Consider the following 13529-nt stretch of genomic DNA (forward strand, 5'->3'; position numbering starts at 1 on the left):
GTAGTTTAGTTGTTGCTATGCTAATCGCCGCCTGCTTAATACACCACGCACCTATTGGGAGTTGTAGTGAAAACAAAGAAAAGAAAAAGAGGACAAACATGTGTAGAACTGCCTATAACAGCCCTGCTGTGAGACTGAAGCTAGTCAGGGACCAACAGAACAAGAAGCTTAAGATTCATATATGTGTGAATACTTGAAAACTGTGGTTGGGCATTAACTGCTCACTGCTCAAAGGGGATACACTTGTAAGAAAACACTGAAGGTGGTTGCCTACTGAATGAACTGTAAGAAGCAGACTACAGTGAAGTGTAGTCAAAAGAAGAAAAACTCCATGTTCCCTCACCCTGGTCTTTTTGTACATCTTGTTCTTGAGGTAGCTGAAGGTCCGGCTAACTTTTGTCACACTCTTTCCCTCTGTGTCACTCCGCAGAGGCCCAGGCTCCTCCTCTGATATACTGGAACACACAAACAGGTTTAATTTCATCTCCAGCAGCTGCATTCACACAGCATACCTGTTCACACATTGTGAAATGGTTCTTTGAAGCACCATAAAGGTCTTATGGAATAATTTGACCACTACTCCACACTGCTCTTTATAGGACTATAAAAGGTCCTCCAAGCAATGAAAGCCTGAAGAACAATTTTCTGGTAAAATGTAAGCGCAGGATTAGACTGACCTGTATGCTAGTGACCCAGAGGTGCTGGAAAATCTCATACCTGGAAAAAAAAAAGGAGAGGAAGTGAGTGGCAGGATAGTAAAAACAAAAAAATATATGTCTTTAGGGGCTGACCGCACTTTTTTCCTGATTATAATCAGAGTAAACTACAGATTTGGCTCCCTAAAGGTAAATATGCAACACTTTAGGTACCCTTGTACAGCTGTGTGACAACTGACAACCCACTGACATGACTAAAGGAGGCCAACAGCTATTTCGAGGACTTCCTTTTCTACCATCTCCTTTAAAGGTGACCTATTATGATTTTTTCCCCCCATTATGGTCAACTAAAGCACAAAGCTGAAACTATAAACACAACAACCCCACACAACTGCAAGGGGCAGCCAATCAGCAGAAAGTGTAAAAGCTATTTTTTGCCATCCCAACTTCAGAGGCCAATTTCAAGTAATAATTAACAATAAAAATGATTGAAGTATAATTTTAGTAAAATAAAAGCACAATCACAAATGTAGTTATTATTTTTCCCTGGTTGGCCAGTCCTCACCTGCTGTAGCTCTGTGCTCTACAGAAGTGAGCTAAACTGCTCTGTTTTGAGACGGGGGGATAAATGAGGGGCTGTAATACAGTCAAAGACTAAAATTATAGAGTTTTAAATTATCGTGCATTGAAGGCTGGACAATGGATGATGACTTGGGCAAAATTTCATATTTTTTGGTTTGCTCATCCTATTAGAACAAAGCTATGCTGGGTGTAGCTCCTCCCAGACTCTGATGTTGAAAATCTGGATTTTCTGGCTGCAATAACAGCCAGAACATGTGTGTTTTTCAATTAATATCTGTGCCAAACGTTAAGCACAGAGTTAAACATAAGGCATGCATCTTTTCTAGGCAACGAGCTGCTTCTCTCTAAACAATCATTTCTACCAATATCCAGACGCACACGAAAATATGCAAAGCGCTGCTCGCATGCGCTGCAGAAGAAAGTCAAACCCAAAACAGGATAATGAGGACAAAATCTTGGCCTGCCTGTGTTCCCAGCAATGGAGACAAGGAGACAGAGAACAGTGCTAATGGAAATATTGCACAGATAAGAAAAAGGAAGGAATGCCTCGGTGTCTTTGACTAAAGGTGACAGGCTCGTATTTATCTGCAGAGAAGAAAGGGCTTCCTCAGTTCACCTGCGGTGTTTATGATTATTTTCCTCTTTCTCTGGTAATTGTGTTTCAGTTTTTTCAAAAAGACTGAAGTAAAGCTAGTTTATGTAAAGGTCATCCGATTCTTGTGCTGCGTAGGAAACACGAGAAGCCAAGGTCTTATTTATTGCTGTCAACATGGATTATAATTTAAACACAATGCTGCCTAGGCGAAAGGTGATTTTCTACACTAGCAATCTGGCTACAAGCGTTGTCTAATTGCATTCTCACACTGCAAGTAGATTAATATCAGCAGCAATTAGAAGCTTCTTCATGACAAGATTGTTGCGGCTGAATGTTTGGACTTTATCTTTGATGAAGTTTAAAGAGTAAAAATTTTAATTTTCCTTCAGACAACTTTGCTTCTTCTGTTTGACTCAGTCTAGGAAGTGTTTCACGCACACACTTCATGTTGAGTCACAAGTAAACACTTCAGTGTGGGTATCAGGCTAGCTGCTAGCTGATCTGGGTGCATCGCTGTCATCTTTGCAGCTCAGATCCAGGTTGCTAACCGGAGCAGCTACTGTTCTCCTTCTGACATCACAGCTATTTTCTACTGCAGCTAAGTTTACATGTCAGTACTTACTGAAGTCATCCTCATCATCACTAGATGAGGAGTCCCCATAAATGAACTGAGACTTAGATTTGGTGAGGATGGGGGAAAGGTTGAAAGAGAAGGAAATTCGCCTCTTACGTCTCAGGCGTCCCACCGCTGGGGAGCAGGAAGGAAAGAACCACAACAGGCACTGATCACTTATTGAAATATATAATAACCTAATGAATAGTGAGGATGGGGGCAGGAAGTGGAGATGTACGGGAAACGTGTAATAAGAACGATTCAGTTTAAATATCTGCATGTTAAACTACCACTTTCTCTCTTTATCTAGCTTTTTGACCTTTTTTTCTATTCTCTTTGCGATGGGGCTTACAGTGAAAAACATAATGAACTCTAAATTTCCAATTACAAGCTGAAATGATTGTGTCCCTCTGCTGAGTCTGGTGATGTTAAAATGAAGAAATGAAGAATGAGGACTTTGCATTGTACTTAAATTTAGTAAGTTAAAGCCTAAAGAGGATAACAAAGAAAACCAAAGGATAAAAAGGTAAAGAAAAGGGCTGAATGTTACAAGAAGGGACTTGATAGCTGCCTCATAACGTGTCACTCACCATCGATGTCTCTCTGGCTGATGGCCAGCATAGATACAGACTTAGTGAGGGGCAGACTCATGGGAGGACAGCTGTTTCGCAGGGGCCGATATCGTCTGGATTTCTGCAGCAAGAGACAGGAGACTGAATGAAACCAAGTGCATGAAAATGTTAAAAAAAAATGGAGTGAGCCAGGCAGCGATAATGTGGAACAAAGCATTGCCAGCCAGTCAACTGGAAACAGGAACATGAACTAAAAGAGGAAACTCGGCATTTTGAATCGGGACATTATGTTTACAATTTGTTTTAAATTCAATGGGAGAAGTATAAATCTGCCCGAAGAAAGTCATGTTTATTAATTCTCACTAATCCCCAAAGTGACAAGGCTCAGATTTCCCTTGACTGTTTATAAGTCTTGTTTATGTACAAGCTTTACAACGACTCTTTTCTCTCGTGAATTAGGCTGTGTGGGTTTTTCAGGATCTCTTGGTGGCCGACTGTGTGACAGTGTAAAGAAGTGGCAACATATCAACAAACTTCATGTGTGAGTGTGTTTATTAGCTCACCGGGTCATGCACTCTGCTATACTCCCCCCGGTCCTCCTGTTCCTCTGTCAGAGAAACCAAAGAGCCTCTGTCATCGCTGTCTTGCCGGGGAATCCTTATAGGTTCTAGGATACGGGGCCCCTGGCTGGTGGGGCCCCTGAGCTCTTCAGGGCTTCCACTGAGCCCCTCCAAGCTGTAACTGTGTACAAACAGAAAGCAGAGATGACCTCAATAAAAGAACACACACTGTATTCAACACAATCACATCTTTCTGAATGTACACAACTGTCGCTGCAGCAAACACAAACACACAAAGATGTACCTGTTGTTACACACACACACACACACACACACACACACACACACACACACACACACACACACAGCTGGTCCTACACTGTGTTTAGCCAGCTGAGTTATCACTAGCCTCTGGAGCAGATTTACAGCTGAAGCAGCTGCAAATGACTTCCAACATCAGCATCAGCATGGAGAGCTCTGCAGCTGTGATTTACAAACCCAATTACATCGAGCTATGACTGGAAATAAGAGGCCTTGAAAAATCCAATCCAATGATTATGGAGAGGAAAACTACTGCTACATTTCAGGATGAGCTATGCCACGAGGCTGCAGCTCTATTCGCTTCAGGACAGACTCTATGATAGTTAAAGCTCCAGCAGTAAATCTCTCATCTCCGTCCCATGGGTTTGTATGCTACTCCATTATCCAGCAAATCATCAGTCCAACTCATCCAAGCTTCACTAACTAAAACCAGAGTAAAAGAATCATGATTTGGTGATTATAAGTGTCCAGAGTGGAGCAGCACTCACCTATCCTCAGGGCTGTGAATGTAGATGGCTATATCTGTCATACTAAGGCCTCCTTGGTGGCAGTATTATTACATACTATTCTACAGAGCCACAGGGCCCTCCATGCTCAAACACTAGCAGCTATTTCAGCTCCCTCTCTCTCCTTGGTGTAGAAGGTTGCTGACTGAAAGGGTTGGGCATTCATATACACACGAAAACACCCACAACAACGGCTAATGCAAATCAAGCAGCATGTAAATATGCCATGTTCAAATAAGGACATGTGCCCTCGGCAAATAAGAAAACATCAAACAGTAATGCAGTACACCTGAGGAAACAACTTCCACACTGTAGCCAATGGCGAGGGGGCGGGGGCACATGCTCATACTAAGAGAAAGTGAGGTGAAAGAGGTTAGGAGAGTGATGGGAAGATTGATAAGAGAGTATGGCAGAGTGGCAGTGAAGCACACAGATGAGGACATGAGGATAGAGTTGCAGGCGTATCTGAGAACACTGGCGTTATTCTGAAATAACTGGGCAGAGTGGATGTACTTTACATCGTGAAGCATAAACATTGCAAATGGGTTAAAGCTGATTTCCTGCTGCAGCGTTGTTGTAATATCAGTAGCAGACAGGAAATCAACTTGAACCCAGGGTGTTTCCCAGAAATGAAAAACTGGCAGAATAGCCAAGGCACCATTAACACAGCTGGAGCCGCTGCTAGGGTGGCCGCTGGCTTCTTGAACGTGACAGATGTGACCAGATGGTTACAGCAGTGGACTGTGACAATAACAGACTTGTCTTCATTACAACTTGACAGAGATGGAGGAGGGGTGATATTATTGGCCATTATTAGCTAGTAAGCATTGATATATCTGTATTAAAATACATGTCAGCCAGCAAGTGATGAGAATCTGGAGGTAAGAAATACTACAGTCTGTGGACCAAGGAGTCATTAATATATACTGAAGTCAAAAATATAAGTAATGTTTAACCCTGATGTCTGCCCATGATTGTGATTCTGTAATTATGCATCTAATTAAAACTAGCACAAGTGTGGAAGACACTAGTGCTAGCGGTGGGTATAGATATTGGTTTTTGTTTATGTTATATATATGGTATTAACTTCATTTCATGTTTTATTTTCTGTATTTATTTTTCTGTTTTTTTCTCTTGTTCAAAAACTAACTTGTGGAGCACTTTGGTCAAACTCAGTCAAACTAGCCCAACAAAGAGTCCAGTCCACTGGATAGCTGTGAATACTTCAGAGATGAAGGGCTTAATATTTGTACTTTTCAGTGTAAGAATGAATCACCTAATGAGAGTGAATCATTGTCAGTCTTAAAGCCTTGTTACTCATAAATACAGCGAAGCGGTGGTTTGCCTAAGGAGCTGTCCAGATGTGTTTGTTTTTAATGAGAGCGGACAAATTGCACCTTCTTTTTGAATAGGACACTTTCATCTTGGTAAATAGTTGTTAACATTTTCAGAATATGTTTGTACCTCTTTATATTAAAAGAAAAAGGAAAACGTTTATATTTTTCCATAGGTTAACATAAAATGGCCTTTACCGGTCCCTGCCGTTTGAGATCAAATTGGACTGTACGGACTAAATGAGTTTGACAACGCTAATCTACACCATGAACCTGTCTTTTATCACCAAGAAGCTCTCTACACCATTCCTGAACAAACTTATTTTCAGTTAGATATTTTTTTTAGTAAGTTTTTATTAAAAATGTTACATTTTAGTTTGAGTCTTACTTTAACTCATTTTGATGACCTTATTAAAAGGATAATAATCAGGAGAAAGAGTTGACATGTTTACACCAGTTATTAAAATATAAATACCTAATTCTAATTAGCCTTTAGTCATTAGTGCAAAATATCGCTTCATATATATTACTAATATATTACAGCCTAGTTTTATTTTTATTTTATTTAACTGAAGAAGTTTTTCCACTCCTAGCTTAGTTTTCAGTTTAATTAACTACAATAACCACGACACACTTCAGATGTGTCTTACTAAAGAAGCCTTTTACCGTTTTCAGACACTGTTGTCAAACATTTTCATATCCAACAGACTTTCTGAGTAGGAGTGTAAGCATTCGGCTCACCCAGCAGAGCTGAAATAGATCTATTCTGCATATAATCAAGATCAAGTGAAAGATGCTGACTCTTTTTTTTCCCCACTGCTTCCTCCCTCCTCCTTCTGGGTCAAAGAGCAACATTTCATACAGTCAACAAAGCTATTTTGCAGTGAGAACAACTTGCATTCTGTTTTTACTGCTGCAGCCCACTGTCTTCTGTCTTCTGATGCTTTAGAGTTTTGAATGATTCTCTACAGGAAGTTATTAAACCCACAAAATAAATAAATAAAAAAAAAAAAACAATCGTCTGTTCTAAAACTCTAGCCAATGCAGTTCAGCCTCCAGAAAGAGAGGAGCTAAACTCCTCTCTTTCTGTGTGGCTGCTTGTTATTACCAATGCAATACAAAACAGCGGTGCCACCACCACCCATTTGCCACAGTATTTCATACAAACTCCAACAGGGGTGAAAAGAAAGCAGCATTTTTCAGAGCAGTTGCCTGCAGGGACGGAGAGAATGCAACAGCAGTTCAGCAAGCATACATTAAAAGCCGGGAGGTCCACAAAGGGCACGACTGCATAAATTTGCCATAGCATGCCACTAAAAAGCAGGGCAAGCTTAACAAAACATGAACTGATGAATGTGATGTATTAATACCTTCTCCTGTGAAAGGCCGGCTTCCTCTCACCAGAGCTACGAGTGGAACTGGAGGTGATGGAGACGGAGACAGAGACAGAGTGGTGGATGAAGGTGGAAATGAAGTGGGATTTGAACGGAAGCCATGACAGCAAGAAAATAATTAATCAACGAACTGTTCTTATTGCCGATGGGACCATTGGATTTTTATGGCTACTACTGTATAGGTAATGATCTAAGAGAAGACAAGAGTGATCAGACTGCTGTACTCAGAGTAAATGATGAAAGATGATAAGCATGAAATAATTGTGGTGATATCTTTGCTCATAGTTTCAAAATGATGTTTAGTATTCCCACCTCACAGTGAGATTGCTGGTACAAACTAAAGTTTCCACAGGCGAAAGCTTGCATCTCATCATTCAGCAGCTTGTAGAAGCACCTTTAGCAGCTCTAAGTTGAAGTAATCATTTCATGTATGAGTCATCACACATCAGTCTCTCACATTTTTTAGTGGAGGAAGTCTGGCCAACTTTTCTCTATAACATTGTTTCAGTTCATTGAGGTTTGTGGACATTAGTGATTGCAAATGAAGGTGCCAAAGAAAGTAAAAACAGGAAAGCACTGAATCATCACCCCTGCACCACAGTGATTGACAGCAGGTATGAGGGTGTTTGTGCTGATATGCTGCGTTTGGCTTTCCCCAAAAATAGAGCTGTGAATTATTATCAAACATTTCCACTTTGACCTCATCTGTCTAAAGGACAATGTTTCAGACGTCTTGTGGTTTATTCAGATGCAATTTTACAAAGCCAAGTTGTGCTTCATATTCTTTTTAAGCTTTGTCCTGGCAAAGAAGTCTTTTTTTGTCTGTACTTCCATGAAATTTAACATTTAAAAGGCCAACTGAGGCCTGCAGAGTCTGATGTCATTCTTCTGTTTGTGGCATTGCAGGGTCTGACTTTGGTGTGAATTTACTGGAAGGTCGGAAGATTCTTAAAACTTGAGCTTTTATAGAGGTTTTCACACTTGCTGATGACTAGTGAAGCCAGTGTATTGGAATATCAGCACATACCTGCTACATTCCCTCTTAATTTGTATGAAAGCAATAAAGGTGTACTTTATTTTTCACGTGACTGCACAGAATCCTGTGAAAATGTTCTTTTTCGTGGAACTGTACATCTTCTAATCAACTAATAATAACACAGCATGAATTGAAACACTCAATAGACAGAAATGTGTCAAACAAAATGTTTGGGATTCAAAGTTAGAGTTCCAGTTGAGTATTGTGAGCAGAAACCCTATTTGCATCATAACCACATGAAGGACAGAGTCTCTGCTGGTCAGTGGACAACCTCTGAAGTCAACTTTAAAGGATGTTACTGGATTCCGACAAGAATTATCCTTGTGCATTCATCCCCTGTGATACCATTTAGCAAGATAACCTATCCTCTAATTAGTGAACTTTAGAGTTGCTGGTACCGGAGGAGTTAAGAGTAGTGTGGGCGCACTGGTACCCTATTACCAGGCTTTATTTCCAGTCTGTGCGAAACTATGATAACAGCCTCCCGGTTTTTAATGGTAACACTATTTTGAAGGCCACTTCACATTACAAAGAGTTTTCTGCAGTCGGTTACTTGTCCACCTCAGAAATTAGACAGATTTTCATTCTTTCAAATCTATCAGAAGAAGGACTCTGTATCATCGGTAGAGACTCTGAGGAATGCATCTGTGGTGCCCCATGTTTTTGTTTGTTTGCTTCACACTTTAAGTCAATTTTTTCAGGCACACTTTGTGGTGCATGATGTCTCCACAGACAGCTGTTTAAACCAAACAAATTTACTGAACTTGACGAACATAACGCACCATAATACCACACTGTATCTAAAAGTATCGATGATTCCTTCCTGCTGCGACCACATGAAAGCCGCCTTTATCCAGTAAACTTCTGTTTAGACCAGCTGCTCCTTTCAGCTCCTCTGTGCTGACAGACATCTGTTTGGCATCTCTGTCTGAGGATGGAGTTTGTGTGGACTGAACAGATCAAATGCTTCAGTAGGGCTTATGCAACACTCATGTCACTTTTATTGTGGATTCCTAATAATCTTTGGCAACCAAATAAGCATAATTACCAAATGCTAGACTGTTACTTTAAAATGTCACCAAACACTATACGAGACATTCCGAAATCTTGTTTTTCTCATAATTTAAAATCTCATTACATTTATTTTGTCTTTTTTTAAAAAAAATATGTGTCCTAGACCCCACTCACACACAGGCAAACCCCCTGGTAACCTTTGTTTATAGGGAAAAATGTGTATTCCCTGACAGGCTGGCGAGTGTTTGCTGGAGCGGTTACTGTTGCAAGTTGCAACCACGTATATGGTGCTGCACTAAAGAAAAACCTCCTTGCAATTGTTTTGTTTGCTAGCAGATTGCCACGGTTTCCTGTAGTTTGCATAGAAGAATCAATTTGCACCTTGTGAAATGGTAAGCCACGACTTTTACTTTCAAGGTAAACATTCTCCATTTTGGGTTTGTGTTTGTCACGGGGTAGAAATGGACAAGTTAACTAGATTTTTATCTCGCATGAGTTGCTGTGTTTTATTATTGCTAATATTTTAATATTGTATAGTGTTTTATTATTGTTAGTATTTTAATATTGTATAGTGTTTTATTCTTGTTTTATTGAATTGTCCTGGAGAGACTATACCCCTCCCTGATTACAAACTTGGCAGACCTGGGAGGTCACAGAGGCCCAATAAGAGGGCCTAGCCGGTCAGAAGAAGCATGGCAGCAGAGATGGCGGAGTAGATGCTGGCAGGCAGCGGCGGCGGCCGCAAGCAGAGGGCGGCGTTGGTGTGCAGTACGTGGCGAGGGCATATGACGGCCAGTGCGTAGAGAAGCAGTGAGAGCTGTGCTGCTGCTGGAATAGCTTGAGGCCAGAGGATTAGTTTGGAGTGGGACAGCGCCCTACCTCCGACGGTGAGACCATAGTGCTGGCGTGCCACAGAAAAGCGATGGGCAGAGTTAGGAGCTCTGCCCATCCGGGCACTCCGGATTGGAGAGACTGACAGGACGGCCGGGGACGCCGCCGGGTTTTCCTTGCCCGCTCCGATTTTGCTGGATTTTAACGCCGTGGCTGACCCCACTGGACTTTTAGTGTGTTTATGTTTTATTTTGATTTTTACTGTGTGTTCTCCCTGGCCAGGGTTGTTTTAATTGCTTTTAAAATTTTAACTGTCTTTGTATAATAACTTATATTTTAGTGATACAGTTTTTATATCGTTCTGTTCCCTTGGCTGCTCCACTGCTCCGTCCGTTTTTTGGAGGGTTTCCCTCCTTTAATAACACCTGTTAATCCACTATTACATGTTGACTAGAGGAGGTCGCAGTACCCTCTTTATGATTTTACTTAGCGAGTCAGTAGGCTTCTATGTGACTGGTCCTTATTTAGGTTGATCTATAATGATATGATATGATATGATATGATATGAGTTACTTAGCAAAGCTGGAGAAATGAGCCTAGCTTTTGACTTTATTATGATCAGGAAATCTGGGTAGCAAAACAAGACAGCATATTAACCATGCATGCTTTCTTCATGGCCATCCGGTATAGGCCAGACTTCCAAACACTGTCCTCCAGTGTTTGGAAGCTAGAGCCTATCACAATGTGTGACATGTCTCCGTTTGTGGGATAGAAATGCTCTAAAGTTCCACTTAAAGCGGGAAAACTGCCACCAATACATTGCAGAGTTGTGTCACAGTTGAGCAGATGGTGATGCAGGCAAGAGGCATTTTTACATTAAGTTGCTGCCTAACTTTTGAAATAAATAATTTTATCTAAAAAGTAAATAATGATATCAAAAGTTGCTGTAAAACAATGCCTGCATATATACATCTAAGCTCTGTGGCTCATGAGGCAGCACAGGTTACTTAATAACTGAAAGGCCGGTGGTTCAATCCCCAGCTACTCTAATCTGCATCTTGAAATATCCTTGGGCATAATGAACCGGAGTTGCCCCAGTGCATCCATCGGAGCGCGAGCATGTGCACAAACGTAAGACGTAAGGTATAAGAAAAAAGTACTTGTGTGAATAAGGATTGTAGTAAAAAGCGTTTTGAGTACTCAGAGTAGAAGAGTGCTATACAAGTACCTGGCCATTTGCCATATACTAAAAACAATGGCCAATATATGATTAATGGATTTCTTTTAGACTCCCTGTGAATGAGTAATGGTCTCCAGTATCGTCAGGCTTTAACACACAGATGCACATATGAAATATACACTACTGTCAAAAGGAAAAACTTAATAAGACAGGGGATATTAAAAAGAAACTTGCATGTAAATTCCTCTACAGACCATCGCTAAGAGCCAATCGTTTGAGCAGTGATGACAAAACAGCGTTAAGAGTCCCGTTCTAAACGTCACTGTTAGCCTTTCTATTGAACCGATGTTTGTGAAATAATCTTGTTGTCGACTCGTGACAACTGTACAGTGTGGCTCTGAATGTGAAAGCGTGAGAACATGTGTTCATGTTGAAGTGCGTATCTGTGCATTTGTTTATAAGCATCTGTGTGTACAATTTTGGAAGCTCCCTGCCAACGCAAGACAAATGGCAACACAGCTGCTCACAGCATGAAGAGGAAACACTCAACATGGCACAGAAGGACTGACATCAACAAGCTCTAATAATGCTGAAAGAGGCACACATCAAGTCTGCTGACATCTACTGACTAACACCAGATTAACACCAGCAGCCAGTATCTAGGACGGAGGAGAAACATTTCTATTTCTACATCCACTTCATCAACAATGCAATTAGACATTATTCATCCTGAAGAACCCAGTATTCATCACTCTCACCTCCTCTGGTTCATCTCTCCGTCTCCTCCGTTGTTCTTTCCAGGACCCCAGCTGTGGCGGCGAAGAGGTGACAGGGAACGGTTGCTGTTACGAAAGAGACAGGAACGCCGCGGCACCTCAGTTACTCTATCTTTGGCCTCTTCTTCAGCCTCTCCTGCCCCTCCTCCTTCTCCACCTTCACTGTCCAGTCCTTCAGTGGTAGGTGCCACGGTCTGGATGCCCTCTTCTGGACTCCAGCTGCAGCCCAGGCCCTGGCTGCCCTCCGGGCTGGAGCTGGTCGGGCCGACGCTGGCGGTGTCGTCTGTGGAAGAGCAGGAGACCGAAACCTCGCTGGCACTGTCTCCTCCAGTCACAGGTTCATCATTCTGAAAGACATCCCAAAAAGAGAAAAGGTATAACTTTACACTACTTTAAAGCATTACTGGACCATCAAAAAGTTATGGTTTATCATGAGCCAGTATGCTAAATCAGCACTATATGAAGTCAATGCCACACTAATAAAATGTTGATTTATTATTTTAGGGAGCGCGGACACATGTACATGCAACTGTTTCCACGTAAAGTATTAATTTCCAGGTTTAATCAAGTAATGCGCTTGTGAACCGTGAACAGTAACTGAAAGTCTGAAGAGTCTGGCTCTGCTCTGAGAACCACAGGAAGTGGAGCGTGAGAACATGTGTGTGCTTACTAAGCTATTGTGAGGCAAGGTTGTGGATGACAACTTGAGGAATTAGTGATAATCAACGGCAAAAAAATCCCACAAAAAAGCCTGCAGACGCTATGTCTCAACAGCTGCTCAGCTGATATCTATCCATTTATGGTCCCTAAGTGCATAAAGCTAAATCATTTATTGTAAGTGAACAAAGCTCTCCTGCCCTCTCACTGGCTGGTTCTATTTTTGTTTGGGTCACATGGTACACATTACACAGAGTGGATAGCACCACCTTACATTAACCCTGGCCTTGGTGACGGTGATGGTATCCTACAATCCTACAAGGGAACAATAGGACTATATGAAGGACCCAAAAGGTTAATTCTGTTCATCTGGAAGTAGCGTAGTGTTTTCTATATGGAGGACCACACAACCCCAATAACAGGAGACTATTTAAGATCCATAATGTGATTTTGCCATTTTATTACACCTGCAGTTTAAGGGCAGAATGTAACAGAACAGGGGAAAAAAGGGCACTCCAACACAGCATAATAAATATGAATAAAACATAACACAGCAAAACAGATGTCCTTGAAATCATTGTTAATTACTCGGGCTATCACATTGTATATCCATCAGCATTTCTTCACTGAGGCATGAGATGAATTAAGAGTAAGCTGAAGAGCCATTTAACCCACAGGAATGGAATATAATGAGGACCAAATGGCATGGCTTAGGGATAATGAGCCAGCGCCACTTTATAGCAACACTGGCATTATAACAAACACCAATAAATGATAGCAACCTTGTTAAAACAAACCTTTCCCAGGAAAACACTTCTTAGTGATATATAGTCTTTTTAAAGTCCATTTGTCATTGTCACAGGACCATTTTAGTGATCCAAATCCACAGACAGTTGGCAGTT

At 41.3% G+C, this 13529-nt stretch overlaps 1 protein-coding gene across 4 annotated transcripts in view; it reads right to left on the minus strand.

Annotated features, from left to right (window-relative positions):
* Positions 1 to 13529, minus strand: part of LOC102210987 (A-kinase anchor protein 13) — a 121852-nt gene that overhangs the window by 36218 nt on the left and 72105 nt on the right. For 3 of the 4 annotated variants that reach the window (XM_005727562.2, XM_013909450.1, XM_013909451.1), the window contains exons 12-18: positions 11953 to 12317; positions 7110 to 7157; positions 3582 to 3759; positions 3037 to 3139; positions 2456 to 2581; positions 678 to 717; positions 344 to 455 (exon numbers count right to left, since the gene is read on the minus strand). In XM_005727562.2, the coding sequence (XP_005727619.1) occupies positions 344 to 455; positions 678 to 717; positions 2456 to 2581; positions 3037 to 3139; positions 3582 to 3759; positions 7110 to 7157; positions 11953 to 12317 (972 nt within the window). The remainder of the gene's footprint in view (positions 1 to 343; positions 456 to 677; positions 718 to 2455; positions 2582 to 3036; positions 3140 to 3581; positions 3760 to 7109; positions 7158 to 11952; positions 12318 to 13529) is intronic. The other variant, XM_013909452.1, reaches the window with a different exon arrangement.

The sequence above is a fragment of the Pundamilia nyererei genome, unplaced genomic scaffold (genome assembly GCF_000239375.1).
Source record: "Pundamilia nyererei isolate P.nyererei 1_Seehausen unplaced genomic scaffold, PunNye1.0 scaffold00025, whole genome shotgun sequence".
Taxonomy (NCBI): domain Eukaryota; kingdom Metazoa; phylum Chordata; class Actinopteri; order Cichliformes; family Cichlidae; genus Pundamilia; species Pundamilia nyererei.